Source organism: Salmo salar, chromosome 10, assembly GCF_965601325.2.
Source record: "Salmo salar chromosome 10, fSalSal1, whole genome shotgun sequence".
Classification (NCBI taxonomy): Eukaryota; Metazoa; Chordata; class Actinopteri; order Salmoniformes; family Salmonidae; genus Salmo; species Salmo salar.
This window is the reverse complement of record NC_138300.1, coordinates 25,117,504-25,132,951: the sequence shown is the minus strand read 5'-3', so window position 1 is coordinate 25,132,951 and position 15,448 is coordinate 25,117,504. Positions and strand designations below refer to the sequence as shown.

At 42.5% G+C, this 15,448-nt stretch overlaps 1 protein-coding gene across 3 annotated transcripts in view; it reads right to left on the bottom strand.

The window, feature by feature from the left end:
- Positions 1-15,448, bottom strand: part of LOC106613838 (F-BAR domain only protein 1) — a 41,252-nt gene that overhangs the window by 11,864 nt on the left and 13,940 nt on the right. For all 3 annotated transcript variants that reach the window (XM_082956825.1, XM_082956827.1, XM_082956826.1), the window contains exons 3-4: positions 2,418-2,509; positions 654-728 (exon numbers count right to left, since the gene is read on the bottom strand). In XM_082956825.1, coding sequence (XP_082812951.1) covers positions 654-728; positions 2,418-2,509 — 167 coding nt within the window. The remainder of the gene's footprint in view (positions 1-653; positions 729-2,417; positions 2,510-15,448) is intronic.

Sequence of the window (15,448 nt, the reverse complement as noted above, 5' to 3'; positions counted from 1 at the left end):
TTGCAGTTATCTGTTTTGATGTGTATCAAGAGACCGGTGCGCCTGGCACCTACTACCATACCCTGTTCAAAGGCACTTAAATCTTCTGTCTTGCCCATTCACACTCTGAATGGCACACACACACAATCCATGTCTCAATTGTCTCAAGGCTTAAAATTCCTTCTTTAACCTGTCTCCTCCCCTTCATCTACACTGATTGAAGTGGATTTAACAAGTGACATCAACAAGGGATCATAGCTTTCACCTGGATTCACCTGGTCAGTCTATGTCATGAAAAGAGCAGGTGTTCCTAATGTTTTGTATAGTCAGTGTACATTTACAGAGGTGACTTCATACATTTTGTTTGAATGGTAATATGATATTAAAGTCCATCTTCATGGTGCATTTCTAGAGTTAAACAAACCAAAGCATCCCAAAACAACACACACAGGAAGTGAAGAAGGCAGAGATTTCTGGGATGATGGAGTAGATCACATCCCTGACCTATGACCCAGTAATCATGGACCCTAGAGAATCATAGACCCTAATCATGCAGACAAACTACTGTACATCCTCTAGGCACCCTGCCAATATAGAACAGTTGATTTCATTATGATGAGAATACTGCTCTCTAAACTGAGATGTTGACGACAATAGTTATCTAATTTACTCACCCTAGTGGGCTTCCATTGCTTGCCATCTTGGCCATTTTGCTCATGGACTTGGAGTAGGTTTCCTCGATGGCAGCCCTGAGAACCCACAGATAGATAAGAGTAATTCCCTATCATATATGCATAGTCACTAACTATACATTCATGTACATACTACCTCAATTGGGCCGACCAACCAGCGCTCCTGCACATTGGCTAACCGGGCTATCTGCATTGTGTCCCACCAACCACCCGCCAACCCCTCTTTTAGCTACTGCTACTCTCTGTTCATCATATATGCATAGTCACTTTAACCATATCTACATGTACATACTACCTCAATCAGCCTGACTAACCGGTGTCTGTATGTAGCCTCGTTACTTTTATAGCCTCGCTACTGTATATAGCCTGTCTTTTTACTGTTGTTTTATTTCTTTACCTACCTATTATTCACCTAACACCTTTTTTTGCGCTATTGGTTAGAGCCTGTCAGTAAGTATTTCACTGTTGTATTCAGCGCACGTGACAAATAAACTTTGATTTGATTTCTTACTAGCATAATAGATCATATTATTATGTACAGAGAATAATAAAGAGCAAACATAGGGTATAAACAGCCAGGCAAAGGGAAATAAATATTTAGCTTCCGTACTGTGTAAATGTTTCCCAAATGTTGCCCATCTGAATAATAAATGGTCTGATTTTGCAGGAGGAACATAACATTTTAATAACCATCTGTCGTCCGGCGAAAAATAAAAAAGTTTATCAGTATATTCTGGGGGGGGACAACCCCCTCCCATCTCAACGAGGAGAGAGCAAAGAAATAAACAAACAAATCGCTGCAGTTTCACAATCCCCCGGCAACAGAGAAATCCTTTTTAAAATGATATAGAGAAGTAGTACACCCTGAAGATGGGTAGCTAGGCCTACAGAAAATGTGAATATCTGACATTTCTAATCAACCACTCCTAGATTGTCCTTTTAAATAGATCGAACTTCCCCATCCAGATTGCGAGAGATTGCTTTAGAAGCCCAGAGAGAAGAGCTGAGTGTGGGAAATCCATCAGCTCAATGGGTTACTCCGTCTGTCCTGAGGGAAACACAGCTTTTCTACAACGTCTCATTTCATTTCCTGACTGCCACTTTGTTGCCTCCACATTTCCTCCCGCCTGTGGGGAATGTGCAGTGGTTCGGATCTTATGAATAAAAGTCAAGATTATGACATTGGTCTGACAGTGCAGGTTGATATATCACCCTGTAAGAAAAGCCCTGTAATGTGTCTTCAACTTCCAGATAATTGACTCATTAAGAGATTGAATAAATACAGAGGACTGCAGGGAAAACAACCCAGGAGGAGGATTATTCAGAATGAAGCATTTTACCTGAGCTGAGTGCCCAGATAACATGCAAAACACAGCTACTGCAAATGTGTGTGTGGTAAGACAGGGAGCTCCTTGTCTTGTGGGCTGTGACTTGTCTTGTGTGAGAGTGTGTGTGTCTGTTAACACTCCTGTGTGCTGGTCTAGAGGGCAGGGTGGCAGGGGAGAGGAGCGGCTCCATCAAAGACGTCACAATGAAAGAAAACGGCAAGGCCCTGTGTCCTGTATTGGAATCAGTCTTTTTAACGGCAATCTTCAAAACCTTAATGAACATTTAGAAAACTAACTTTTTCAAATGGATTGATGAGTTGAAATAAAAAACGGATTGAGAAACATCTCACTCCTCCCCCTATATCCCATCACTACTGTACCACCCCTCCCACACGTTCCAGCCCAAACAACACCTCACCTCTCGCGGACAAACTCTGCCAGCTCCTTGGTCGCAATCTGGCCATGCTTCATGTTGTGGTACAGCAAGTCAAAACCTGCATTCTTGTCCCCCTGCAAAAACACAAAGTCCTTGGGTGAGCCACAGAATAATATTGTACTGTATCTCTATGGGGTGAGCTTTATAGATTCTTCAATATGAGAGATGTGATTATTATACATTTCATTTCATATAAAATTCTATCAACACTTCTCTCTGTTACTTATTCCTTGAGGACCTTGGCGCATAGTAACATGAATTGTTAAGGTAAAAAGGAGGTGAAAGATGAACACAAACAAAACTAATACGGTCTTCTTTCATCATGGTCCTAATATTGTGGATGTGGACGCTTCTCTTGTTGTTAAGCAACCAGAACCAAGCTTAACATATGGTTGGAGAAAACAGAAATGTCTATCTGTCCACCTGGGAGGTGATGACACAAACACAAGTCATTTTGTATTCTTCCATGACCTTTAGTACTGTGGACGTATTCTTGTTTCTCTCGTTGGAGGGGAACCACAAGCAATCATGACACTGGTTTAAGGAAACAAAAATCGATGTATTCTTCCTCCAGCTTTCAGAGGAAGGCAGACAGGATAAGCTGAGTGGTTTTCAAAAATGCAATTTTCTTCCAAGCTGAAGAAGTCTTCCCACAGAGTCCATGCACATTTTAGATGTATTGTGCTACAATAGAATACATCTGAATTTGCATAGACCCAAAGGCTTTCTTCCTTTTGTCCTGCACCTTACCAGCCTTGTGCAGATGTCTTTATTTTCTACAAGACTGGCATAAGGAAGCCATTGCCACACATGGAAAGAAAATCAGGAGCTGTGCTTGTTTCAAAGATGGGATTCCATCCCTACATACAACACTAACAAAGTTATCACGTAACAGGTGCGTTAGGCTAACTGAGGCAGAATTAAAAATAGCCCATACCTTGAAGCACCTACTTTGATGTCAACAGTGGAACTGTTGTGGAGGCTGTCCAGACAGGCAAGCAGCTGCTCCTCAACACTATAAATACCCTGCTAGAGGGACACACACTTTTTCCCAAGTAGCAGGGGAATGCCTGGAATGCCAAGGGTCCAGGATAGAGGCTAAGAGCAGGCCAACGCCACAACCACCCAAAGTCACAGACACCAAACACAGTCGTTGCTTTGAGACATCTGTCTACAGACAGGAGAGTGGTGGTGGGATGGAGGCCTCAGTAGGGATCAGAGGATTTGGGTTCAAACCCATTTGATTATTTAACAACAGTACACTAGGTAATACAGAGACTTTAATTCACATGTGATTCTCCAAAACCTTTCCTTCTCTGTGGAAGGGCAGTTATGCCGTATTCTTTGTCTCCATCTCCCATCTGCACCAGTCTTTGTGTAACCCAAGCCAGAGAAAGGTGAGCTGCCCTGCTCTGTCCTGAACACAAAGCAGGTATATAGTTCCCTTCACTACGCTAAAATGTACATGTCTCTGACCAGGTGTAGCATTGCCTTTGTGAATGCAATAATTACAAATAATTTGTAGGCTGCAAATTGACTGCAAGAAGCCCAAAGAGATAATATTTAACTGAAAGATAATAATTTCAAAACTTGCTTACATTTGTATATGATTACATACACTACATGCATGTGGACACCCCTTCAAATTAGTGGATTTGGCAATTTCAGCCACACCCGTTGCTGACAGGTGTATAAAATCGAGCACACCACCGTGCAATCTCCTTAGACAAACATTTGCAGAAGAATGTCCTTACTGAAGAGCTCAGTGACTTTCAATGTTTTAAACTGCCTCTGGAAGCAACGTCAGCACAAGAACTGTTTGTGGGACCTTCATGAAATGGGTTTCCATGCCCCGAGCAGCCGCAAACAAGCCTAACATCACCATACGCAATGCCAAGTATTGGCTGGAGTGGTGTAAAGCTTGCCGCCATTGGACTCTGGAGCAGTGGAAACGCGTTCTCTGGAGTGATGAATCACGCTTCACCATCTGGCAGTCCGACGGACGAATCTGGGTTTAGCGGATGCCAGGAGAACGCTACCTGCCCGAATGCATAGTGCCAACTGTAAAGTTTGGTGAGGAGGAATAATGGTCTGGGGCTGTTTCACATGATTCGGGCTAAGCCCCTTAGTTCCAGTGAAGGGAAATTTTAACGCAACAACATACAATGACATTCTAGACAATTCTGCTTCCAACATTGTGGCAACAGTTTGGGGAAGGCCCTTTCCTGTTTCAGCATGACAATGCCCCCGTGCACAAAGCAAGGTCCATACAAAAATGGTTTGTCGAGATCGGTGTGGAAGAATCTAACTTGCCTGCACAGAGCCCTGACCTCAACCCAATCAAACACCTTTGGGACGAATTGGAACGCCGACTGCAAGCCAGGACTAATTGCCCAACCTCACTTATGCTCTTGTGGCTGAATGGAAGCAAGTCCCCACAGCAATGTTCCAACATCTAATGGAAAGCATTCCCAGAAGAGTGGAGGCTTTTATAGCAGCAAAAGGGGGGACCAACTCCATATTAATGCCTATGATTTTGGAATTAGATGTTTGACGTGCAGGCTACTTTTGCCACGTAGTATATCTCTATATTATGCGTGGGAATACTTTGGAACAGATTTCCTAAATTATAAATCACTTGGAGCTGATTTGCTGGTGTTTTTACAGTCTTTTATGTCCAACAATTGGAAAACTTCGGGAGACAAATAAAATCACCCACGGGCCAAATTTTTCCCGTGGGCCACCAGTTGGGGAACCCTGATCTAAAACATACAGCATCTAAAACTTACAGTAGCCTACAGTATATTCAAATAAGGCATAGGCGATCATTGAAACATATTTGCAAATAGTCAAATTAGACCCACCAGGTCTCAAGCAGTCTTCCATTCAATTAATGTAACGATGAGTGACAGGGGATTTTCAGAAGAGGAACCCCAAACAAACAATAGGCCAACATAAAGCTACTACTGTTCAGTCTGTTTAACTGCCAAATCTTTATCTGTGAAAGGAGCTTAAGTCCCACACCAACTCAGTAATAACACCCAGACTTATTTCACAGAAACAAAATAGCCTAAACTAAAAAGGTGAGGCCTAATTCTCATTTGACTCTCTTGGTCTCAACTGAGACGGACGATTATCGACACATTTGTGCTTTAGAAATGAGTATGAAAGTAATCCCAGTGGATTTTCTTATCAGTTAATGAAACCAGGGGTACATTTAATATGGTGGCTTTATGAACAACTCTTATGCCTTTGTGTTTCCAGAATAGATAAATAATTGCTAGCTAATTAGAAGTTGACCTCCCAGAGGGCTGGGAGATTTTTGGGGGGGTTATCATTCCCGCCATGGCTCATTGTCCCAGCAACAGAGTTCCCCTGCTAACAGACACAGTGGGACAGAAGTAGGACAGCTCTTTCATTTATGTGACAGACAGGTGTGTGTGTAGTAATAATAATACATTTTTGGGGGAGGGCTTATGTTTGTCCTGTTATAAAGTGTGTAATGGAAATGTGTTTCTTCATATCCCAACTCCCCCTTAGACACCCGCAGGGAGTGGGGTCACGGCCAGGGTCACTATTGTACAGCGCCCCTGGAGCAATTAGGGTTAAATGCCTTGCTCAAGGGCACATAGGCAGATCTTGTTTTTCACCGTGTGTGTGTGTGTGTGTGTGTGTGTGTGTGTCAGACCTGGAACAACTATAGTTTTAACTTAGTTTTAGCTTTAACTATGCTTTGTGGAAAGTAATAATTTTTCCCGGGGAACAAAGTTACTTTGGAGGGGACTACAACTACTTTACAAAAAAGTACAACTTTTTAAAAACTATTTTATTACAGATCTGAGAAAGCAACTACTTTAAAAAATATATTTTTGAATACAGATCTCAGGAAGTGATTACTTTTCTGAAACTATTGGATTGGCTGCCTTCAACTAATGACAGGGCTGTATCAGGGCTGTAACTGCATGTTGAAGATAGAAATAGAATGAATAGAACAGACACAATCTCCTGTACTATTCAAATCTGACAGTCATATTTGATCTACACAATACATTTATATTTGAACATCTTGTAAATGTCCATTCTCCTGAATGTCCATTGCCCCAAGTAATCAAGTAGATAATCAAGTCAAACCAATTAACCAATGATATTTTGTACAGATAGGTATAAATAAGTTGTGATGCTCAACTACAAGCCACTGAAAAGGTTGAAAGCTGCAATTAATTATATGACACCTGAAAATACTGCAGAGTAATTCAAAGCCATTTGCAAACAGCAAGTTGGATGCTTAGCAAAAACAACTTCTTTACCTTTTTGTCCATCTAAAGGAATATTTTACTCAGAATAGAAATTAACATCATGTTCCACCTACCTTGGCTGTAGTTGATTCAAGAAGGCAGTTTTGAGGTATTTAGCTTCCTTAAAGCTGCAGTATGTAACTTTTTGGGTGACCGTCCAAATTCACATTGAAATGTGTGTTATAGATCTGTCATTCTCATTGAAAGTAAGTCTAAGAAGCTGTACATCTGTTCTATGGGCACCATTTCTATGCTTCCCGTTCTTAAGTTTCATTTTTGCATCTTTTACTTTCAGTTTTGTACACCAGCTTCAAACAGCTGAAAACACAATATTTTTGGTTATGGACAAGATATTTCATGGCGGTTTAGATGGTACAATGATTCTCTACACCAGGGGTACTCAACTCTTGCCCTACAAGGTCCGGAGCCTGCTGGTTTTCTTTTCTACCTGATAATTAATTGCACACACCTGGTGTCCCAGTTCTAAATCAATCCCTGATTACAGAGGAACAATGAAAAATGCAGTGGAACTGGCTTCGAGGTCCAGAGTTGAGTTGGAGGGCTCTACACTACACTTGCTGGTTTTGTCACATAAACTGAAATCAGGTGAACTATTAGAATTTTAGCAACCAGGAAATGGCAGAGCGATTTATGGTTAGTGCATCTTTAGTAGACATATTTTGTTACTTTTTATTTTCATGTTATTACATAACACTTTGGTAATTGCATAGGAATGAGCTGATAGTTTGTAACTACTGTACAGAAGAGGAATAGTGACTGTTCCTTATTCCACTTATGTAATAACTCCATTATTATGCAATTAAAGCAATTTCCAAAGAACTTGATGTCGAGTGTTACTGAATTACCTTATGTCTTACTCATTATGTGATAATCACTTTAAAGCTGCAAAAGTAGTCTACTCTAATGTTTGTTTCTTCATCAAATATTTGGCAGCCATCAAATAATTTTTTTTGTTTGTTATCAAATAACTTGATTATATTCAAATACCTTCGAATATTATATGTTTTTCTGAGACCTGTATTTGAATATCAGTTGAAACTCTATATAAACTATATTCAACTAACTCGAGTAGTAGAAACGTTTTTTTTTCAAATAAACAAAAAAATACAACTATTTTCTGCCCAGGTATGGTGTATGTGTGTGCCAGTATCACACCCTAAACAACTTATCATCCAAAGATATCATAAGAGTTAAATCCATGAGAAAAATCTCATCATCTTCCCTCTGAGATCATTCATCACACAGGTCTGTTTCATATTACACTCCATGGCCAATGGTCTTTGACAGTTCTCTTTGTCTGATTCATGCAGTCCCCCTCCCTACTCCTTTAAATCAATTAAGATGAGTTTTTTTTATGCAAGAGAGAGAACATTACAATGACAACTCACAACTTTCTCACCATGGCTGAGATGACTTTGTACTCCATGAGACACTGACAAGCTCTGTCTGTCAGTCTAGTCTGTGTGGTCGGGTAGTGACCAGGTTCATGTTTGCAGCTATTAGTTTTAGTTCCTCAGCCTCAGTGTCGGTGTGGTTCTACGGTGGACCAGAGTAGAGTCTGGACCGGTTCCCTCCCTGACCGGTGTCGGAGAACATTCTTGTGCTGTGATACAAGCGGGCAGAAAGGCAGGCAGGCATGTGAAACCTGTCACACAGTGACACACAGCGTACAGAACAGCCGGTCTGTCCTCTCACTGGTCAGCAGCATAAACAACCCTGCCTGCCAGTCCATCTATCAACAACTATCAAGCCTGGATAGTAAAGGAAACATATCCTGTCCTATGCTCAGCGTTAGATATAATATGGTGTGGTATGACATAGCATAGGCCGATATGTTCTGATAACGGTCTAGTAGAATATAGTTGAAATGGCTTGATAGCCCAAGGTCAGTGTGAGAGGAAAGAGCCAGTCTAGCTGACTCAGAGGTTTAGTGCTTACGGTGCACTTTGGGCTCAATAGGTCCCACAGCCGAGTGTCAGCAGCACTGATGATGTGCCTCTAGTATCCCGTCAAACTACTTTCACATCTAAAAGGACATCGTCATTGAGTCCCCAGAACAAACCCATCACCTGGTCCACAGTGCCTGGGAGAGACCAGCAGCATCCATGTGGAACTATACTGCACTAACATCACTTCAGATCAGAACACACACAGTCCTGTTGCTGCTTTGATTAATGGCTTCAGTGCCCCATTGGGGAACAGGCAGGTGGATTGAGCTCTGTGGTACACGTGACACCCCGAGTGCAGGACCAACCCATGACAGAGACTGAGCACAATGCAGTCACACACACACACACACTTTTATTACCATCACCAGTGCATTTGCATCTGGCCTCAGGAACCTGAAGGCAAATTTCCTGAAATGGCTCTTTATCTAACGGGACAGTGAGCGACTATCCAGCTGCCATTAATCTAATTTAGCAAAGCAAATAACAGCTCCACAAGGAGGGAGAGGGAAAGATGGAGAGAAGAGGAGCAAGAGAAAAAATGATGAAAAAGAGGAGAGAGAGAGAGGTAGAGAGAGGTAGAGAGAGGAGAGAGACAGGAGAAAGTTGTGAAGAGACAGGGGAGAGCATGTGTCCTCAGATAACTCTCCTACCCATCCGTCCCTGCCACTGTGTTTACATCTGCCCTCTCCGGACCGCAGAGCCCCGTGGGACCCAGAGACACAGCCAGGCACAACGTGGATGGGAGGGAAGAGCAGAGCAGAGGCAACACTGGGTTCATTCTGCTGATGAATGATTGGCTGGGTATAAATTCACCTCGGAGAGCAGAGCACACTTCCTGGAACAGACAGACACTGTGCCCAGATGAGGCCTAGCAGGGAACACCAATGAATTATATAAAAAGACATGGACGATACATCCAACACACAGTCCTGATAGTTTTCCTAATGATAGTGCAGGGCGGCAGGTAGCCTAGTGGTTAGAGCGTTGGGCCAGTAACCGAAAGGTGTCTAGATTGAATCCCTGAACTGACAAGGTAAAAATCTGTCGTTCTGCCCCTGAACAAGGCAGTTAACCCACTGTTCCTAGGCCGTCATTGTAAATAAGAATTTGTTCTTAACTGACTTTCCTAGTTAAATAAAGATAAAATAAAATGAGTGGGTCTGGACTCTGGAGGAACGGACTGTTGTTAGGCAAAAATGTGCAATTAAAGGATTAATGTTGTTCAATGCGAGAATGCCCACTCAGCCATCTCACTGGGGAATTGGACAGGGGGGCATATTCTCATGAACTTAACAGGCATTAATGTCTTTGTCTTGGGATGAAAGCACTGAACAGAGCACAACACTCATACTGTACACACTCTCCTTTCATCCGAGAGGAGGGAGTCATTCTACTGTCAAGCACTTGGACTGAGGACTTCATTAAGAACATGTCTAATTATGATAGATGTGTATTCCTCCTCCATCCCTCCACTGACTAATTAAGAAAGGGTGGAATACATGCAAATATAATGGTTTGGGCTGGAGCTGGATATCCAAGCAGAAATGAAGGCTCTGTCCCGATATGCAGCTCCCAGATGTCTCTACACGCTAATTACCTCAAGGTTGAATTTGCACAGCGCTGCAATTTGTCGGCATAAGAGAATCACTGAATGGGGAGTGGGACACACACACACAGACACACACGCCTGGAGACTCCATTCAATCCCAGAGAAAGCTGGCATCGGCATGCATACGCATACTTCACTAAGCTCATGGCTGAGACAAACTGAGTTAACTGATTTAAACTGGAGTGGATGCTGGTGTCTACTGTGTTATGCAACAGCCCTTCGAGCTAGAAGACAAGTCCTTTGTTGCTCCTTTACAGTAAAGCTTGTATGCCAAGCAGTGAGAATCAGAGCAACACCGTAACTATGACAAGTAAGAGAAGCCAACTTCATTATGTGAGATGGCCAACATTGGATTCCTATGGACACAGACTGATGGGAGACTGTCTGAGAAATAGTTCCATCCCTCCTGGTTTGGGTTGGAGGGAAGCGTCTTTGACCTGCCTTTGTTCCATACAAAGGAGTTATCCTCTCCCCTCCATAGGCATGGAGGCCCTGCTGCCTGCAGCCATACAAAGGCAGGCAGGATCACATGACTTGCTGCTGATCAGTCAGCAGGCAGGCTGGCAGAGCAGACAGACAGCCCAGCTTGCTCCTCACAATAACACACTCAACTCTGCCTCGGTCACAGTCACACACACACAACACATCTCTACATAATGGAGCCAGGGAGGTTCCAGCATCACAGAGATAGAGGCTTCATGTACACACACACACACACACACACACAAATACAAAGACACACAAACCCCACCACTACCAAACAAGCACACATTATCTGATGCACAGTGAATGAGGAATGGGGAGTTACAGGGAAATCATAATCAGATATCCCCCAACAACTGAATGAATAAAACAATTAACTTTAGATTCTCTAAATATTGCGACCTATAAAAAACCTCTTAATGATAGGAATCTCATTTCCCTAACCATATTAAATTCCTGACTCGCTGCCAGACCCAATTGTTACTGGACTTTTAGTTACATTTTTTGGCACAGCTTCCTCCTCCAAATATCCCTCCTTCACGGTGAATTGGCAGAGTGGTGTATTAGAACCAGGGCACACATGAAATAGCTCAGCCAGGTGTGCAGAGGAGCACAGAACACAGATTACCGCTAGGAGCAGCTGACAAACACCTGGCCTGTTTCAGTCTCTCCTTCTATCCCTCTAAGACTAGGGGGTTACAGTCAGTGGTACATTGCTGTCATGCTTATTCTCTGCAGTATCTGTCCAGGTTCTAACATATTGATGTGGTTCCTGTTGGTTTCTTTTCCAGGTATTGTATGATGATGTGTGTTGATCTGTGTGTCAGGAATTAACTCTGTGCCCCTACTCCCACCATCACTAAGGAGACCAAGCAGCCTAAGCAACCTCAGTTCTATGATTGAGAGAGAGAGCGAGAGAGAGAGGAGAGAGAGAAAGCGAGAGAGAGAGAAAGTGAGAGAACGAGAAAGTGAGAGAAAGAGAGAGAGAGAGAGAGAGAGGGGGAGAGAGTGAGAAAGAGAAAGCGAGAGAGAGAGAAAGCGAGAGAGTGAGAAAGAGAAAGCGAGAGAGAGGGGGAGAGAGAATGAGAAAGAGAAAGCAAGAGAGAGAGAAAGAGAGAAAGCGAGAAAGCGAAAGCGAGAAAGCGAAAGCGAGAGAGAGAGAAAGCGAGAGAGAGAGAAAGCGAGAGAGAAAGAGAGAAAGAAAGCGAGAGAGAAAGAGAGAGAAAAAGCGAGAAAGAGAAAGCGAGAGAGAGAAAGCGAGAGAGAGAGAAAGCGAGAGAAAGAGAAAGAGAGAGAGAGAGAAAGTGAGAGAGAGAGAGAGAAAGTGAAAGCGAGAGAGAGAAAGTGAAAGCGAGAGAGAGAGAAAGAGAAAGCGAGAGAGAGAGAGAGAAAGCGAAAGCGAGAGAGAGAGAGAGAAAGAGAAAGCGAGAGAGAGAGAGAGAAAGCGAAAGCGAGAGAGAGAGAGAAAGCGAAAGCGAGAGAGAGAGAGAAAGCGAAAGCGAGAGAGAGAGAGAAAGCGAAAGCGAGAGAGAGAGAGAAAGCGAAAGCGAGAGAGAGAGAGAAAGCGAGAGAGAGAGAAAGCGAAAGCGAGAGAGAGAAAGCGAAAGCGAGAGAGAGAGAGAAAGCGAGAGAGAAAGCGAGAGAGAGAGAGAAAGCGAAAGCGAGAGAGAGAGAAAGAGAAAGCGAGAGAGAGAGAGAAAGCGAAAGCGAGAGAGAAAGCGAGAGAGAGAGAAAGCGAGCGAGAAAAAGAAAGCGAGAGAGAGAGTGAGAGAAAGCGAGAGAAAGCGAGAAAGAGAGAAAGCGAGAGAAAGAGAAAGCGAGAGAGAGAGAGAGTTTAATTCAAATTTAAAAAAGCATGCGGACCTGATGGCATCCTAAATGAGATGCTCAAACTTACTAGTGCAAAATTTCAATTGGCTATATTAAAACTGTTTAATTTGATCCTGAGTGTAGGCTATTTCCCTGACATCTGGAATCAAGGACTCATAACCCCAATCTTTAAGAACGGAGACAAATTTGACCCTAACAATTACAGAGGCATTTGTGTGAACAGTAATCTGGGGAAGGTTTTCTGTAGTATCATCAATGTAAGAGTTCTAAACTTCCTTAATAAGCACAATGTCTTGAGTAAAAGCCAAATTGGATTTATACCAAAACATCGCACAACTGATCATATTTACACCTTACACACCCTGATAGATAAACAAGTCCACCAAAATAATACCAAAATATATGCTTGCTTTATCGACTTCCAAAAAGCATTTGATTCTATTTGGCATACAGGACTGTTCTACAAAGTTATTGAAAGTGGTGTAGGGGGTAAAACATATGACATAATTAAATCAATGTATACTGGCAATACGTGCAGCATTAAAATTAATAAGAAAAGAACAGAATTCTTTAACCAGGGGCGGGGCCTTCGTCAGGGTTGCAATCTGAGCCCTGCACTCTTCAATATTTACATTAACGAATTCTAGAAAAATCCTCAGCCCCTGGTGTTAGTCTCCACAATTCAGAAGTTAAATGCCTACTCTTCGCAGATGACCTATGCCTGCTGTCACCCACAGCACATGGCCTACAGCAGAGCCTGGACCTGCTAGAGCAGTACTGCCAGACCTGGGCCCTGGCAGTAAACCCCAAAAAGACTAAAATAATGATTTTCCAGAGAAGATCCAGATCTCAGGGAATTAGACCAAAGTTCTCAATTGGTACAACATATATAGAGTACTGTACACACTACAATTACTTAGGTTTAAAAATAAGCTCAACTGGACACCTTAATGAGGCAGTGAATGAACTGAGAGAGAAAGCACGCAGGGCATTCTACACCATTAAAAAGCTAATTCAAATTGAAATACCTATTAAAATTTGGCTAAAACGAATTGAATATGTCATTGAACCAATTGCACTTTATGGCAGCGAGGTGTGGGGTCCACCTGCAAAACAAGATTTCATCAAATGGGACAAACCCCCCATTGAAACCCTGCATGCAGAGTTCTGTAAAATTATCCTATGTGTCCAGAGGAAAACTACAAACAATGCATGCAGGGCAGAATTAGGCCAATATCCACTAATAATAAAAACTAAAAAAAGAGCAATTAAGTTTTGGAAACATGTAAAATACAGTGACCCCCTCTCATATCATTACCAAGCCCTGCAATGCCAAGAGCTGAGCAAAGAAAAGAGTCCCCTCATCCAGCTGGTCCTGGGGCTGAGTTCACAAACCTGTTCTACTAACACACTGAAGCCTCAGGACCAGAACATCCAATCGATCAGAATAAACCAAATTACAACACAGTCAAAACAAAACTACATTGCTTATTGGAAAACACAAGCACAAACACAAAGCAAAATGCAGCGCTATCTGGCCCTAAATCGACAGTACACCGTGGCTAAATATTTGACCATGGTTACTGATCAAAACCTTAGAAAAACCTTGACAAAGTACAGGCTCAGTGAGCACAGCCTTGCCATTGAGAAGGGTAGACACAGGAAAACCTGTCTCACTGTAGAGGAAAGGCTGTGCAACCACTGCACCACAGCAGAACCTGAGACAGAGCTGCATTTCCTGACAAAATGTCAAAAATAAAAAAAAATTAGAGAGTGTCATTTCCCCAAATTTGAAACCCTGGGGGAGGACGCAGAGAGCTGTGTGTTGGCAGCGCACTACACTGCTGCCTGCCATAAGTTGAGGGACAGTGTCTGACAGACCAATCAACCTGCACATGTACTCTACTGTATGGCTATTGTTATTGTTGAATGTATGGTTATTCTGACCCTTGGTTATTGTTGTTACTGTTGTCCCATTGACAATTTTGATTCTCATTTTTATTTATTTTTATATTGTAAATATCCAAAATAAGCTTTGGCAATATGTACATTGTTACGTCATGCCAATAAAGCGAATTGAATTGAAAGAGAAAGCGAGAGAGAAAGCGAGAGAGAGAAAGAAAGAGAAAGCGAGAGAGAGAAAGAAAGAGAAAGCGAGCGAGAGAAAGCGAAAGCGAGAGAGAAAGCGAGAAAAAGAAAGCGAGAGAGAGAAAGCGAGAGCGAGAGAGAGAAAGCGAGAGCGAGAGAGAGAAAGCGCGAGAGAGAGAGAGAAAGCGAGAAAAAGAAAGCGAGAGAGAGAAAGCGAGAGCGAGAGAGAGAAAGCGAGAGCGAGAGAGAGAAAGCGCGAGAGAGAGAGAGAGAGAGAGAAAGCGAGAAAAAGAAAGCGTGAGAGAGAGAAAGCCAGAGAGAGAGAGATCACTCAGGAGACTGGTAGAGTGCAACATGTGCATCATGGTGGTGGTTCAGTATCATTCACAGATGAATTACTGAGAAAGTAAGGTGTCATGACTCATATGTGATTCAGGGGAATAGCCTGGAATTGTTCTGCCAGCCTACATGTATTTGTCCCCTTTAAGTATATGTGTTCCCTTGTTGTCTCTCTTGTTGTGATGTGTGTTTCGTCCTATATTTATATTGTAGTTTTTTTTATTCCAGGCCCCCGTCCCCGCAGGAGGCCTTTAGCCTTTTGGTAGTTGTGGATAAGAATTTGTTCTTAACTGACTTGCCTAGTTAAATAAAGTTTTTTTTAAATATATAATGCTGTACAAAAGTTGTTCATCATTATACTTAACTGTAAAAGGCAAGCCTATTATTGCTTCGGTCACA